Source organism: Mesoplodon bidens, assembly GCF_964165515.1.
Source record: "Mesoplodon bidens genome assembly, chromosome: 3".
Taxonomy (NCBI): Eukaryota; Metazoa; Chordata; class Mammalia; order Artiodactyla; family Ziphiidae; genus Mesoplodon; species Mesoplodon bidens.
This window is the reverse complement of record NC_138178.1, coordinates 132,408,217-132,423,458: the sequence shown is the minus strand read 5'-3', so window position 1 is coordinate 132,423,458 and position 15,242 is coordinate 132,408,217. Positions and strand designations below refer to the sequence as shown.

At 39.8% G+C, this 15,242-nt stretch overlaps 1 protein-coding gene across 2 annotated transcripts in view; it reads left to right on the top strand.

Moving 5' to 3' along the window:
• GCH1 (GTP cyclohydrolase 1) overlaps window positions 1-15,242 on the top strand; it is a 49,619-nt gene that overhangs the window by 18,294 nt on the left and 16,083 nt on the right. For both annotated transcript variants that reach the window (XR_014015387.1, XM_081228859.1), the window contains exon 2: window positions 8,366-8,475. Coding sequence is in view for 1 of the 2 variants with exons in the window: in XM_081228859.1 (XP_081084985.1) it covers window positions 8,366-8,475 (110 nt within the window). In the remaining variant the exon portion in view is untranslated. The remainder of the gene's footprint in view (window positions 1-8,365; window positions 8,476-15,242) is intronic.

The following is a 15,242-nucleotide window of genomic DNA, read 5'->3' as shown; positions in this document are numbered from 1 at the left end:
CCTTCAGTTTTATCCATGAATAAATCTGAATAGTTTAAAACAGGTGCTTTTCTCTTCCTTAGTACAGAAAGCCACTAGCCATTGCTGTGCACATCTCAGAAGCTCACCAGTGGAGTGGGAGGGGTAATTCTGTTGTAATTTGGCATCGATTTCCAACACTCGCAGAGTTGTGCAAACCAGGAACCTGGGAGTCATGTTGAATTCCTTTTTCAAAACCATCCTCTTACTTGTGAGGACCCTGCCACCCAGGTCACAGACTGCACAGAGCTTGAAAGAGAACTCGGGTCTCTGGACTCTTTTAACTCATTCCTTCTACTTTACCATACTACTTCTTGAACTACTGTGCATGTGGTTCCCTAAGACCCAGTTAAGTAATTTTGGGTAGAGAGATTTTATGTGCTTCCATTTTCTCATTTCAGTGTTTTAATGTCTTATAGATAAACTGTAACAGACATTACTGTTGTGATCAAGAAAAAGGTCTTAATTAACTTCATATATGAAACTTGTCTCTCAGGGAGAGATGTTGTGTTCATAAAAACAGCTGCTGAGAGGATGGGAAGAGCATACTGCTACTGTATTTGCTGAAACATGCATATCAATACTCTTTTGAGGGCAGCCAGCATATTTATTTCCATAGCCTCGGCTATGTATTTTTTTCCCCAGCTTCATTAAGATATAATTGACATGTAACATTGTATAAATTTAAGATGTGCAATGTATGGATTTGCTACACTTATATGTTGCAATATGATTACCACCCTTTTAAGATCTACTCTCTTAGCAACTTTCAAATATTTAATACAGTATTGTTAATTATAATTAAAAAGCTGTGTGTTAAATCCCCAGAATTTATTCATCTTCTGACTTGAAGTTTGTACTCTTTGACTAACCTCTTCCCGTTTCCTCCACCCTCCCAGCTTCTTGTAACCACCATTATACTCTCTGTTTCTACAGGTTCGGCTTTTTTAGATTTCACATGGAAGTGAGATCATACACTGTTTGTCTTTCTCCGTCTGACTTATTTCACTTAGCATGATGCCCTCAAGGTCCATTCATGTTGTCTTAGCTATATTTTAGTTGCTTAGATGCAACATAGGAATTTATCTCTGCCAAGGATGGCAGGAAGGAAAATTTCCAAAATAACCGAACTTTGACTTTCTTTGCAATGCACTGGATCTTTCCTGCTGACAAACTTGCAGTTTATGAAGTCAGTTCATGGAGCATATCAAAGCTGTGCAGCTGCTCCGCCTACTTCAGCAGATGGTGCGAATGGTTGTCTAAAGTCATCTTAGTTTCTGTCATTATGTCAGTCTGTGGAATGTTCGGGTTCATGCTTATTTTGGCCAGTTTACAAATGTTAGCTCTGTCTTGTTAAGTGCAAAAAGCTGTGCCTGTTGGAATACTAACAAGAGGTGTATTACCGTGATGGAAATGAAAGCAGAGATAGTGATTTTCTTTTCTCTTTTAATTTGCTTTAATGTTGCTCTTACTCGTAGGACAAACTTTTCAAACAGGAGGTAGAAAACAGAAAGTTTCAGTGCCACACTCAGGGCAGAAGCCTTTGTTTTAATTGCAGAGTGTGATTTAGGGAGGTTTCTGAAGGTGTTTGCAGCATTGCGTGAAGCAGGCTGTGTCTTCCCTGTGGAATCCTTCTCTAGTCCCAGTCCTGTGCAAGGGTAACCTCAGTTGCCTGCTTTTTTTTCAGGAGAAAAACAAAACACCAGCCTGTGTATGAACTCCTCAGTTTAAAAAATCTTTTTTTTATTAATGAAATATCTCAAATATACAAGAAAAAGTATAAAGAACTAATTTAGCCAACATTCATCCAATTTTAGCAAACCTTAATATTTTACTATAATTGCTTTAAGAAATACAGATAAAGCTCATAGTTATCTCTCTCTGATCCTGCTAGCCTCCCTCTGCAAAGTTAACCCCTATCCTGAATTTGATCTCTTACTCTCATGCCTATTTTTATACTTTCATTTTATGTGTGTGTCCACAAACAACAGGTAGTATTGTTTCTACTTCATTTAAATGGACATACTCTTGTCAATGAAAAAAATTAATCAATAGTCAATCTAAGTAAGAAATGGAAAATTTTATTTGAGCCAACCTGAGGATTATAACCTGAGAGACAGTCTCTCAGAGAACTTTGAGAACTGTTCTGAAGCGGTAAGCGGGGAGGTCAGTACATATGTGATTTTGACAAAGGATAATCAAGCACACATCTTGGTCAAAGGTTACTGCTACTCACAAGGAAGAGATACCTTAGTTAAAGGTTTTAGTGCTTTTCTAAGTAAGATGTATAATTGTCCTTCTGATGCACATTTAAATTCCTATTATTTGTTATTACCAATAATGTTGCCATGAGAAGTCTTATGTTCCCTTGACCATGTGAGTTTCTTTGGAGTCTTCTATTTTAAGGAAGTAAATCACAGGGTAAAGACTGAGATATTAATTAGATAAAATGGAAGATCTCAGTTTAGCTCTGGCTCTGTGCGTGGTGTGTAGGGTACTGTGTGGAAACGCCAAAGCCTTCAGCTACAACACTTACCTCCAAGGTTGGGAGAAATCAACCCAGATAACAGTGGTACCTGGAAGTACAATGAAGTAAGTACTCTATGCTGGTTGAGGCAGCTCTAATGTTAGAGGGTTTGGGCCAGTGATTCAGATCTTTCTCCACGAAATCAGGTGGGCTTATCTTTGTTAGCCCCTTGAGTTGATTTAATTCCAGCCAAGAGTGAAGAGGCCTGATGCCTTGTTAGGTCTCACTCTCTGCATCTTGTTCTCTCTTAATTCGAAAACCAGTGAGCAGACCCCATTCTCTCTTTCCTGTCCCTTAGGATGGACGCATGTTCAGCATTCCAGGTCTTCTTCCATTGTCTTTAAATGCTGTCCTCCAGGAAGATGGATCATCTGTGCAATTCTGACTTCCTCAGAGATCTCTAATTTTTGGTGCTGATCACAAAACATCCAGGATAGTGCTAATTACTGTTAACGCTCATGCAAAAGAATGTTCCTTAGATATAATTTTCCTTTTTTTTTTTTTTTTTGGTGGTACGTGGGCTTCTCACTGTTGTGGCCTCTCCCGTTGCGGAGCACAGGCTCCAGACGCACAGGCTCAGCGGCCAGGGCTCACGGGCCTAGCTGCTCCGCGGCATGTGGGATCTTCCCGGACTGGGGCACGAACCCGTGTCCCCTGCATCAGCAGGCGGACTCTCAACCACTGCGCCACCAGGGAAGCCCTAATTTTCCTTTTGTGTGGAATTTCCCCTAGGAGTTTCCTTTTACCCCAGCAGAAACAGCTCTGTGTTCCTTAATATATATGATGTATCAGTAGGAGCATTTTCAAGGTGTAAAGATTCTATGTAGCAGCACAGAACATGGAATACCTCAAAACAGCAGCTCTCAAAGTGTGGTTCCCAGACCAGGAGCATTAGCATCTTCTGGGAACTTGTTAAAAATGCAAATTCTCAGGCTCACCCAAACCTCCTAAATCAGATGCTCTGGGGGTGGGGTCCAGGGATTTGTGTTTTAACAAGCTCACTGGGGGAGTCAGAACTTCTGCTTCAGAGGGTGCTTAAATACTTACTCTGGGTCATTTGTGGGCCTGCCTTAATGCACTTTCAGGAAGGGACAAAATGCTTGAGGGATGGCTGCCCAGCAGGGTTGTTTGTTGTCATTGCTTAGTTATGAATGACATGAGAAAGGTATACTTTTATACTTTTTGTGTGTGGTGTTGTTATAGATAGGCCTTCAACTTTTGGAGGTGGCTTTGGTTTCTTTCGTTGGTTATGACCAACAGTAGGAAATAGAATGCCATAAATCCTTGTTTCCAGGGTTACCTCCTTGCTGCTGATAACAGACAGGAAATTAAAACAATCCGTGATAGTGTTTTGTTCTTATTAACCACAGATGGTAGCTTTCAGATATGTTGGAGCAAAACATAAATAAATACAGCAGGGAGACTTCATTACTGAAGAAAAATGATTAGGCTGGGTCAAGTTTATAGTCTGGGTCCATTTTAATGAAATGGGATATAGGCAAAGCATCAAGGCTCCGTTATCACACAAAGCATCACAACGTATGGGGTCGCTAGTTGTTTTCTTTTTAGTTTAGTTTTGAGTATGTAAAACATTTACATGATTTCAAAGTCAAAATTATGTAACAAATTTTATTCAAAGATGACTCATTTTATCATATCCCTTTTTGCCTGTTCTTTTAGTCCTTTATGGGTAATCATTTTTATTTGCTTTTTGATTTATTCTTCTAGTGTTTCCTTTTGAAGATAAGTGTATATATGTGTGTATATGTTCGTATCTCCTTTCGACTTTCACACAAAAGGTTTCATAATATACCACAGCTTTTAAGCTTTTTTTGTTTTTTATTATTTTTTTTGGCCACACTGCACAGCACGCGGGATCTTACTTCTCCAACCAGGGATAGAACCAGTGGCCCTGGCAGTGGAAGTGTGGAGTCTTAACCACTGGACTGCCAGGGAAGTCCCTGTATGCCACAGTTTTTTTTAAAGTTAGCTCTATTAAGGTGTAACTTATATTCAATAAAATTTACCAACTTTATGTGCACAATTTGAATTTTGACAAACTCATAGCCACCAGTACAACAAAGGTTTAGATGGTTTCCATCAACCAAAAAAAAATGTCTTTATATCCTTTTGCAGCCAATCCTCTGTCGCACCTCTGTGGTCTCTGGTAAACTTTCTGTCTGCTTTCTATCACTATATTTGCTTTTCCTAGAATCTCACATAGTTTTTTGTGTGTGTATGTCTTTGACTTCTTTTACTTAGTATAATTCTTCGGAGGTTCAACCATCTTAGTACATGTATCATTATTTTATACCATCTTATTGCTGAGTAGTGCTCCATTGCTTATATATTCTAGTTGATGGGTATTGTTCTGTTGTGTGTTTTTTTTAGGTTAATTTATTTTTAAAAATTTATTTAGGGCTTCCCTGGTGGCGCAGTGGTTGAGAGTCCACCTGCCGATGCAGGGAACACGGGTTCGTGCCCCGGTCCAGGAAGATCCCACATGCTGTGGAGCGTCTGGGCCCGTGAGCCATGGCCGCTGAGCCTGCGCGTCTGGAGCCTGTGCTCCGCAAAGGGAGAGGCCACAACAGTGAGAGGCCTGCGTACCGCAAAAAAAAGAAAAAAAAATATTTATTGGCTGCATTGGGTCTTTGTTGCTGTGCACAGGCTTTCTCTAGTTGCAGTGAGTGGGGGCTACTCTTTATTGTGCTGTGCGGGCTTCTCATTGTGGTGGCTTCTCTTGTGGAGCACAGGCTCTAGGGGCACGGGCTTCAGTAGTTGTGGCTCGTGGGCTCTAGAGTGCAGGCTCAGTAGTTGTGGCGCATGGGCTTAGTTGCTCCGTGGCACATGGGATCCTCCCGGACCAGGGCTTGAACCCGTGTCCCCTGCATTGGCAGGCGGATTCTTAACCACTTCACCACCAGCGAAGTCCCTCTGTTGTGTTTTTTTAAAGTTTTTATTCTGAAATAATTTTAGACTTACAGAATAATGATAAAAATAGTAAAAGAGATTCTCTATATACCCTTGCCCCAGCTTCCTCTAATGCTAACATCTCCCATGGCCATGGTGCAATCATCAACACTATGAACAAAACTACAGGCTTTATTTGGATTTTAGTTTTTCTGTTACTTTTAGTTGTCATGTGTCTTTAGTCTCCTCTAGTGTGGACAGTTCCTTGGTCTTTCCATGTCTTTTTATTTTTTAATTAATTATTTATTTTTTTGGCCACGCCGCGTGGCCGGTGGGATCTGAGCTCCCCGACCAGGGATTGAACCCAGGCCCACAGCAGTGAGAGTGTGGAGTCCTAGTCACTGGACCACCAGGAAATTCCCTCCACATCTTTTTAAAAAGAGTTCTTCTTTAGGTATTTTGTAGAATGTCCCTCAACTTGTGTGGTGATTAGACTGCAGTTACAGATTTTGGGGAGGAATTCCACAGAGGTGATGTGCCCTTCTCATGGTCTTATGTCAGGAGCTACATGATATCAATATGTCTTATTACTGGTAAAGTTAACCTTAATTATTTGATTAAAGTGGTGTCTGCCAGGTTTCTCCATAGTAAATTTATTACTTTTCCTTTTCTGCAGTCTGTTCCTTAGAAGCAAATTATTGCTTTTTAAATTCTGGTGTACATCAATGTGTATGGGAACATAGTTTAGCAACTCTCTTAATTATAGTAATAGTAATAATATTATCTGTCGCATACCCCACCTGCATATTTCTAAACACAAGTGGATTATCTCATTTAATCCTCAGGATACCTCTTTGAAGTAGATACTTTTTTCATGCCCATTTTTTTTTTTAATATTTGTTACTGTTTTTCTATTTCGCTGTCCTTATTCTTTGTTCCTATTTTTTCCACTTTTTCTGCCTTTTGTGTTTTTAAAAAATTTTTTAAGATGTTGGGGGTAGGAGTTAATTAATTTATTTATTTTTGCTGTGTTGGGTCTTCGTTTCTGTATGAGGGCTTTCTCTAGTTGTGGCAAGTGGGGGCCACTCTTCATCGCGGTACGCGGGCCTCTCTTGTTGCAGAGCACAGGCTCCAGACATGCAGGCTCAGTAGTTGTGGCTCACGGGCCTAGTTGCTCCGCGGCATGTGGGATCTTCCCAGACCCGGGCTCGAACCCGTGTCCCCTGCATTAGCAGGCAGATTCTCAACCACTGCACCACCAGGGAAGCCCCTCATGCCCATTTTATAGCTGAGAAGATTGAGGCACAGAGTGCCTTGCCCAAGGTTCAGCAGTTAGCAATGGAGCCAGATGCTAACATAAGCCTAACTTGAGGGCCAGCATTTAACACGTGCCACATGGTTGTTGTCAGAGCTTAGAATGGGGTTGCTCTCATTTTTTGCCAGAGAAAACAAATGAACACTTCCTATATTTGACAATTCTCTTTTGTTCTTTAAGAAAAATTTTTTTGTTTTTACTTTCAGGAAGATTCCTTGTGTGACTAAAGATTTTAGTCAGCTATGCATGGCAGTAACATTACATTAAAATCATGGAAAACTCCAAGATACTTCGGGGAGCATTGAGGATCTATTTTTGGACTTCTTTCAAAAATAGGACTGAAGGTTAGGACAGAGTATTCAGAAGAGAAAACTGCTTTTGGAGGAGTATTTACTTAAAGAATGGCCCTGAGCCTTTTCCTCCCTGGATTTTTTTAGCCTCTCTTAACCAGGGTGTCATGTTTATCTGTGTGTCCAAACCCCACATGTTCACTTTTGTTTACCACACTAATAACTGCTGTATTACACAGTCAAATGTGTCTCTGAATAGCCTAAATCGGGGGATGACAACTGCGGTTAAATGATAACTCAGTATCTGTGAGCCTCTCTTCTGGTAGCAACGGAACCACTGAAGGTCAGGCTGTGTGGGTGTACATTTGCACATCTTCCCTGTGACTCACTCAGCAGCTTGCCTTTCCAAGGGGAAATAGCAGTATGTGGATACAAAGCTCTGTTCTCCTCCCTTCTGTCTCATGCTGTGTAGATTGGGTATCCCCAAATCCTTGAAATCACATACCTAGATGACTTGAATGTATCTAGTCTGCCAAGCTGTTCAGATATGAGTGCAGTTTTTAAAAATAAAGTTTTTGTTCTAATGTCTGTTGTAAGCCTGGCCATATATGACAGAGTCCACAGGTTAAACAAGACACTGTTCATCACCCAAAGCCAACCTGGACAGGCACACACGTAAAAGCTATAGAATTAATTTCCCTAGGAAGGGAGGAGGAAGGCAACTGTTTAGAATGAGTCTGATGCTTGCATACAATAACTAGGAAATTTTATAAGAATAGAAAATTATTTGGGGTGGTAATAACAGAGGTCAAGTTTATGGGTATCTGGATCTAGCTTTAGAAATCGGAGAGGTAAGAATTGTTTTTTTCTCAGATATAGTTTTCTACACATTTGTTATAGAGAAAGTGTTAGGTACAGGAAAATGTAAGGAAGGGAGTGAAAGTAGACCATTCCTATCACCAGAAATACCCACTCTTTTGTTTTGCATAATCTATCTCCTTTCTTCCCTCCCTCTTTTTCTCTCCCTCTCCTATGCTACAAATACATTGGTAATCCTGCATTTTCTATGTAATACCACATCATAAGGATTTTCCCCACCATTTAAAGAAAAAGACTTTGCTAATGTGGTGGGAGAAAAATAACTAGTTTTAATTTGCATGCCATTAATATTTTAGTTAGGATTAACATTCTTATGTTATTCTTATGTTGAGTGTCAGTTCACACGTACCTACAGGGTGTTAGCTTTTCTATTCTTCATCTTACTATAAAATTGGAAACGTTACTAAAGCAAGCCTCTGATTTCAGATGTCCTAAATGATGCTATATTTGATGAAGATCATGATGAGATGGTGATTGTGAAGGACATAGACATGTTTTCCATGTGTGAACATCATCTAGTTCCATTTGTTGGAAAGGTAAGTTTTTCTGTGTCGTCTCCTAACAGTGTTTAAAAGCACAATGACAGTTTTAAAGTTAGGATAATTATATTTTAAATTGTCACCTGCTAATTCCTAATATCGCAGATATTTAGAATTACACATAAACATTTACTCTTTATCAACCCTACTAATCTAATAGCTGGAAATTAACAAAATAAAAACAAAGTAGCACAAGGCCCTCTGGGCAAGCATTTCACAGTAAATACCATGTTAATAGGTTAAAATAATGAGATTAAAGACCATCTTTTTTTTTTTTTAGGTAGCTGCTGCAGGCTCTGAAAACCTTTGTCCTTTATTTTGACTTGATCCAAGATATACTTTTGTATAATATGACATGAGCAGTAATGATTGCAGAATATCTTGTGGCAGAGGTTATAGTATTAGTGGGTTTAATTTGTTTCCAACCCTTTCTATTTTAGGAAAAATGAATCTGTGAGCTAGATAATGTTATCTAGTTTGCCGTAGTTAAACATTCTTTTGAGAACATGTGGGTTACCAAGAGTTGTCCTTTTCTCTTCCCTCCCCCCATATCATAATTTTATTTTATTTTGACTTTATATTAATAATTTTCAAATAGAAGACTTACAGGAAATAGTGGTATGAATATCTAAACACCCATCACCTAAATTTAATGTGTTAACAGTTGCTTCATATTTGTTTGACCGTAATGGCTTTTATTATGTTGAGATATGTTCCCTCTATATCCACTTTGGTGAGAGTTTTTGTCATGAGTGGATGTTGAATTTTTCAAATAATTTTTCTGCATCTATTGAGATAATCATGTGGTTTTTGTCTTTCCTTTACTTAACGTAGTATATCACATTGATTTGTATGTTGAACCATCCTTGCAACATGGTGTTGATCATGGTGTATGATCCTTTTTATGTATTATTCGATTCAGTTTGCTAACATTTTGTTGAGGATTTTTGCATGTATATTCATCAAGGTATTAGCCTGTAATTTTCTTTTATTTGTAGTGTCTTTGGTTTTGGTATTAGGGTGATGGTGGCTTCCTAGAATGAATTTGAGAGTGTTTCCTCCCCTTCAGTCTTTTGGAATAGTTTGGGAAGGATAGGTGTAAGTTCTTTGTATGTTTGGTAGAATTTCCCCAGTGAAGCCATCAAGTCCTGGACTTTTGTTTGCAGGGACGTTTTGTTTTTAAATTTTTTATTACAGATTCTGTTTCACTTCTAGTGATTGGTCTGTTCAAATTATCTTTCTTCTTGACTCAGTTTTGGCAGGCCACAGGTTTCTAGAAACTTGTCCTTTTCTTCCAGGTTGTCCAATTTGTTGGTATACAACTGTTTATAGTATTATGATTTTTTGTTTTTTGGTATTTCTGCAGTATTGGTTGTTATTTCTCCTCTTTCACTTCTTGTATGTTTGGGTCCTCTCTCTTTTCTTCTTGGTGAGCCTGGCTAGAAATTTGTCTATTTTATCTTTTCAAAAAACCAGCTCTTGGTTTTATTGATCTTTTCTATTTTTTTTAATCTCTATTTTATTTTCTTTCTGATCTTTATGATTTCCTTCCTTCTGCTTACTTTGGGTTTTGCTTGTTCTTCTTTTTCTAATTCTTTAGGTGATAGGTTAGGTTGTTTGAGATTTTTCTTATTTGAGGATATCCTGTATTGCTATGAACTTCTCTCTTAGAACTGCTTTTGCTGCATTCCATAGATTTTTGTAAGGTTGTGTTTTTATTGTTGTTTGTCACAAGGTATTTTCTGATTTCTTCTTTGATTTCATCATTGACCTATTGGGTTTTTAGTAGCATATTATTTAGTCTCCATGTGTTTGTTTTGTTTTGTTTTTTCCTGTATTTCTTTGTGGTTGATTTCTCATGTCATACCATTGTGGTCAAAAAAGATGCTTGAAATAATTTCTGTCCTCTTAAATTTGTTGAGGTTTGTTTTATGACCTAGTGTATGGTCTATTCTAGAGAATGTTCCATGTGTGCTTGAAAAGAATTTTTTTTTTTAATGTAGTGTCCATCCTATAGATATCAGTTAAGGCCAACTGGTCTAGTGTCATTTTAGGACTTCTGTTGCCTTATTGATTTTCTGTCTGGAAGATCTATACATTGATGTCAGTGAGGTGTAAAAAGTCTCCTACTATTATTGTTTTCCTGTCACTTTCTCCCTTTGTTACTATTTTTATATATTTAGGTATTCCAAAATGGATGCATATACATTAATGAGTATAATATCCTCTTCTTGTATTGATCCCTTTATTATACAATGTCCTTGTCTTTCTTTATGGACTCTGTTTTAAAGTCTATTTTGTCCAATATGAGTATTGCTACCTCTGTTTTCTTGTCATTTCTATTTGGATGAAATATCTCTTTTCATCCCTTCACTTTCAATCTGTGTGTGTATTTTGCCCTGAAGTGAGTCTATTGTAGGCAGTGCATTTTGGTTTCTTGTCTTTTTATTCAGTCTGCCACTCTATGTCTTCTGATGGGAGCATTTAGTCCATTGACATTTAAAGTAATTATTGATCAGTATGTACTTATTGCCATTTGAAAACTTGTTTTCCAGTTGATTTTGTAGTTCTTCTTTGTTCATCTCTTTATGTTTTTCCTTTTGTGGTTTAATGGTTCTTTTTTATATTATGCTTGAGTTCCTTTCTTTTTGGTTGTTGTGAATCTGTCATGTGTTTTTGATTTGTGGTTATCCTGGTTTTCAAGTATGTTGACCCATAACTATATCTACTTGCTTTAAACTGATAGTCATATCATATAAGTTTGAACATGTTCTAAAAGATCTACATTTTTATACTCTCCTTTCCCATATTTTATGGCTTTGATGTCCCATTTTACATCTTCATGTTTATTCTTTTGCTGTTAATTGTAGTTATAATTGCATTTCAAATTTTTTTGATTTTTTTGCAGTGTAAATAAGGTAAACATTATTTACAATGTCATCTTAGTTTCAGGTGTACAGCACAGTGATTCAGTTATTGTTTTTTACTCTATGTACTGGCTTATTTAAGTGATCTTCAGTCCTTTTATATAATTGCTTTTCTTATTTTTTATATTTTATTTTTGGCTGCATCAGGTGTTAGTTGTAGCATGTGGGACCTTTCATTGTGGCATGCAGGCTCTTCATTGCGGCGCTTGGGCTTCTCTGTAGTTGTGGCACACAGTCTCCAGAGCACATAGGCTCTGTAGCTGCGGCACACAGGCTCATTAGTTGTGGAGCATGGGCTCAGTTGCCCCATGGCATGTGGGATCTTAGTTCCCTGACCAGGGATCGAACCCACGTCCCTTGCATTGGAAGGTGGATTCTTAACCACTGGACCACCAGGGAAGTCCCATATATTTGCTTTTCCTATTGTGATTTTTCCCTATCCTATAGATTCTTTTTTGTTTTAATTGAGAACATTTTTTTAAATTAATTTAATTTTGGCTGCATTGGGTCTTCATTGCTACACACAGGCTTTCTCTAGTTGTGGTGACTGGGGGCTACGCCTCGTTGCAGTGCGCGGGGCTCCCATTGCGGTGGCTTCTCTTTGTTGTGGAGCACGGGCTCTAGGCGCGCAGGCTTTAGTAGTTGTGGCTTGTGGGCTCTAGAGCACAGGCTCAGTAGTTGTGGCGCACGGGCTTAGCTGCTCCACGGCATGTGGGATTTTCCCAGACCAGGGCTCGAACCTGTGTCCCCCTGCGCTGGCAGGTGGATTCTTAACCACTGCGCCACCAGGGAAGTCCCCCTATAGATTCTTGCTTCTCTGCTATTTAGAGAAAACATTTCAATATTTCTTTAAGGGTAGGTTTAGTATTGCTGAATTCTTTCAGTTTTTGCTTGTCCGAGAAATTCTTTATCTCGCCTATTCTAAATTATATTCTTGCTGGGTAGATTTGCAGGTTTTTCCCTTTCAGGACTTTGAATATATCATGCCACTCCCCTCGGGCCTGCAAAGTTTCTGCAAAGATATCTGCTGCTAGCCTTATGGGGGTTCCCTTGTAACTGTTTTTCTCTTGCTGCCTTTAGAATCCTTACATTAACTTTTGCCACTTTAATTATGATATATCTTGGTCTGGGTCTGTTTGTGTTCATCTTGTTTGGAACCCTCTATCCTTCCTGTACCTGAATGTATTTCATTCTTTAGGTATGGAAAGTTTTCAGCCATAATTTCTGATACATTTTTGATCTTCTCTCTTTTTCTCCATCTGAAACCCGTTACGAGTTGGTTGGCACACTTTATATTATCCCATAGTTCTCATATGGTGCTTTCATTTTTTTTGGTTTGTCTTTCCGTCTGCTGTTCTGATTTCCATTATTCTAGCTCTCAGATCACTTATTTGTTCTGTTTTATTGCTTCTAGATTGGTTTTTGTCTTGGGAATTGAGTTATCTAATTTTGATTGGTTCCTCTATAGTTTCTAGTTTCCTGTTACAGTGATCTGCATTTCTATCTATAATCCTTTAGCATTTTTATTACCTATATTTTAAACTTGGGGTCTAGTTGACTGGTAAAGCCTGTTTCATTATTAGTTCTTTCAGGGGATTTCTCTTCTCCTTTTAATTGGGAGTAGTTCCTCTGCTTTTTCATTTTACTTAACTGTTGTTTCTCCTAAATTCATAAAGTTAATCTACTGTGGTCTTGAAGGGGTGTTTTAATGTGGGAGTGTCCCTGTGTGAGTCCAGTATTTTTTGATGCAAGGGCTGTTTTTGGTATGCATGCCAGCCATGTCTTTCCTTAAAGTGTACTGGCTGTCATCCTCCTGATAGCGGATGTGATTGGTGCGTCCAGAGCCTGAGCTGGCTGTCGGGTGGGGCCTCCTCTTTGCTCCGTGGCTGTCACATACGGGGTGGGGTGTGCTCCCCAGTGTTGGAGCAGAAGCCCAGAGGGTCAGGTTCAGTAAGGCTCCATGGCCCTTGAATGCATGCCCTGTCTCAAAGCATGTGGCTGCTGAAGCAGGTGAAGCCCACATGGTCACAGTGAACCCAGGCACCACCCATGCACGTATCCGCACCTCTGCTCAGCAGCAGCCCAAGGCCACGTCCCTTTCTCCGTTGTGTTCGTCCCAGGCCTAGCTCTAGGCTGTGATGTGGAGTGGGCTGGTGAAGGGGGCCAGAGTGCAATGACTGCAGGAATCCAGGTGCTGCTGCCTGGGACCTGGGCTGCCTCTGTGGTGGACCTCTTCCAGGACCTATCTGCCCCAGATCTGGCACCGAGCTGTAGTGTGGGGTGGGCGGACCTGGAGTGCTCCTGGCAGGTAGTGAGCCACTGTTTACTCCACCCCAGAGGCTGTCCACCCCAGACGTTTCTGTGGTGCCACCCAGTGTGTGTGCTGACCAAGTCTGCCATGGCTGGACTGCCCCTACTGTGTGAATGCTGACAGTGGACTTTGAGTTTTGGCCCAGACCACACCCCAGGCCCTCTGGACTATCTCTTTGAAGCTAGGCTGGGTCCTCTCTCAGGACTTGTCCATCCGGGATTCAGTGCCTAAGCCCTGTGTGTACTAGCAGCACCCCTCCCGGCCCTGGCAAGCGTTTTGGACTGGAAGTGTGGCCAGGTGGAAGCCAGCGGTGCCCTCTCTCCCGATTGCTGGCCAGCCAGCTTGCGCACTCCTTGCAAGCAGAGTCCAGGCCCCTCTAGCCCCTCTGTCTATTCCAGCAAACCTCCCAGTAGGCAAGGGGGCCCCTCAGGGCTTGGGCCTGCCCCTGTGGACCTTCCCTCCTTCACAGATCCCTCCCAGGGGCACCGGTCCTGTCCTGATGCCTTTTTTTTTTTTTCCTCATCTTACCTGGTTACACAGAGAACTTTCTTATAGCTTTGGTTATATAAGAAATCTGCCAGTTTCCAGTTGGTGTTCTGTATGAATTGTTCCAGGTGTAGATGGATTTTTGATGTGCCTGTTGGGGGAGGTGAGCTCTACGTCCTTCTGCTCTGCCATCTTGATCCTCCTCTTGCATGCATTTCTCTTGGAATATACCTAGGAGTGGATGTACAGGGATACAGGGTATACCTGTGTTCAACTTATTAAATACAGACTTTTAGTTTTCCAAATTGGTTGTACCAGTTTACATTTCATATACTCTCATGAGTCCTAGTCACTTCACATCCTCATCAACATTTGGCACTTTCAGTCTTTTTAAGTTTAGTATTCTGATGTGTATGTAGTGGTATCTCTTTTTAAAACCTTTTATTACAGAAAATTTCAAACATATCTAAGAATAGGTATATTAGTATATAACGTTCCACGTTCCCATCAACCAGTTTCAACAGTTATCAGTAAAGGACCAGTCTTGTTCTATATACGTCCCCACTGGACTATTTTGAAGCAAGTCCTAGATAACATTGTTTTTTTCTATAATTTCTTCCAGCATATTTCTCTAAAAGATAAGGATTTTTTAAAGAAACATAACTGATTTGATTATCAACCTAAAAAGTTGGCAGTAACTCCTTCAATATATTGAAGTATGTTATAGACAACATGACTCTTCATTACTAATCATTAATACCTATCTCTAAAATATTCTTACTTATCCTCAGTAGCACTACCATAGACAAAAGTAACAGTAATTCCTAAATAACATCTAATAACTAACTGATATTTACATGTTTCCAGGTGTCTCAGCTGTCTTGTTGGTTTAAACCAGAATCCAAATAAGGGTTACACATTTGCACTCGCATTGCATTTGGTTGTTATGCATCTTCTTAATCTACAATAATCTCCTCTGACAGCCCTACCTCCAGCCCCACCCCAATGACGTTCTTTACTGGAGAAAGTAGGCCAGTTGT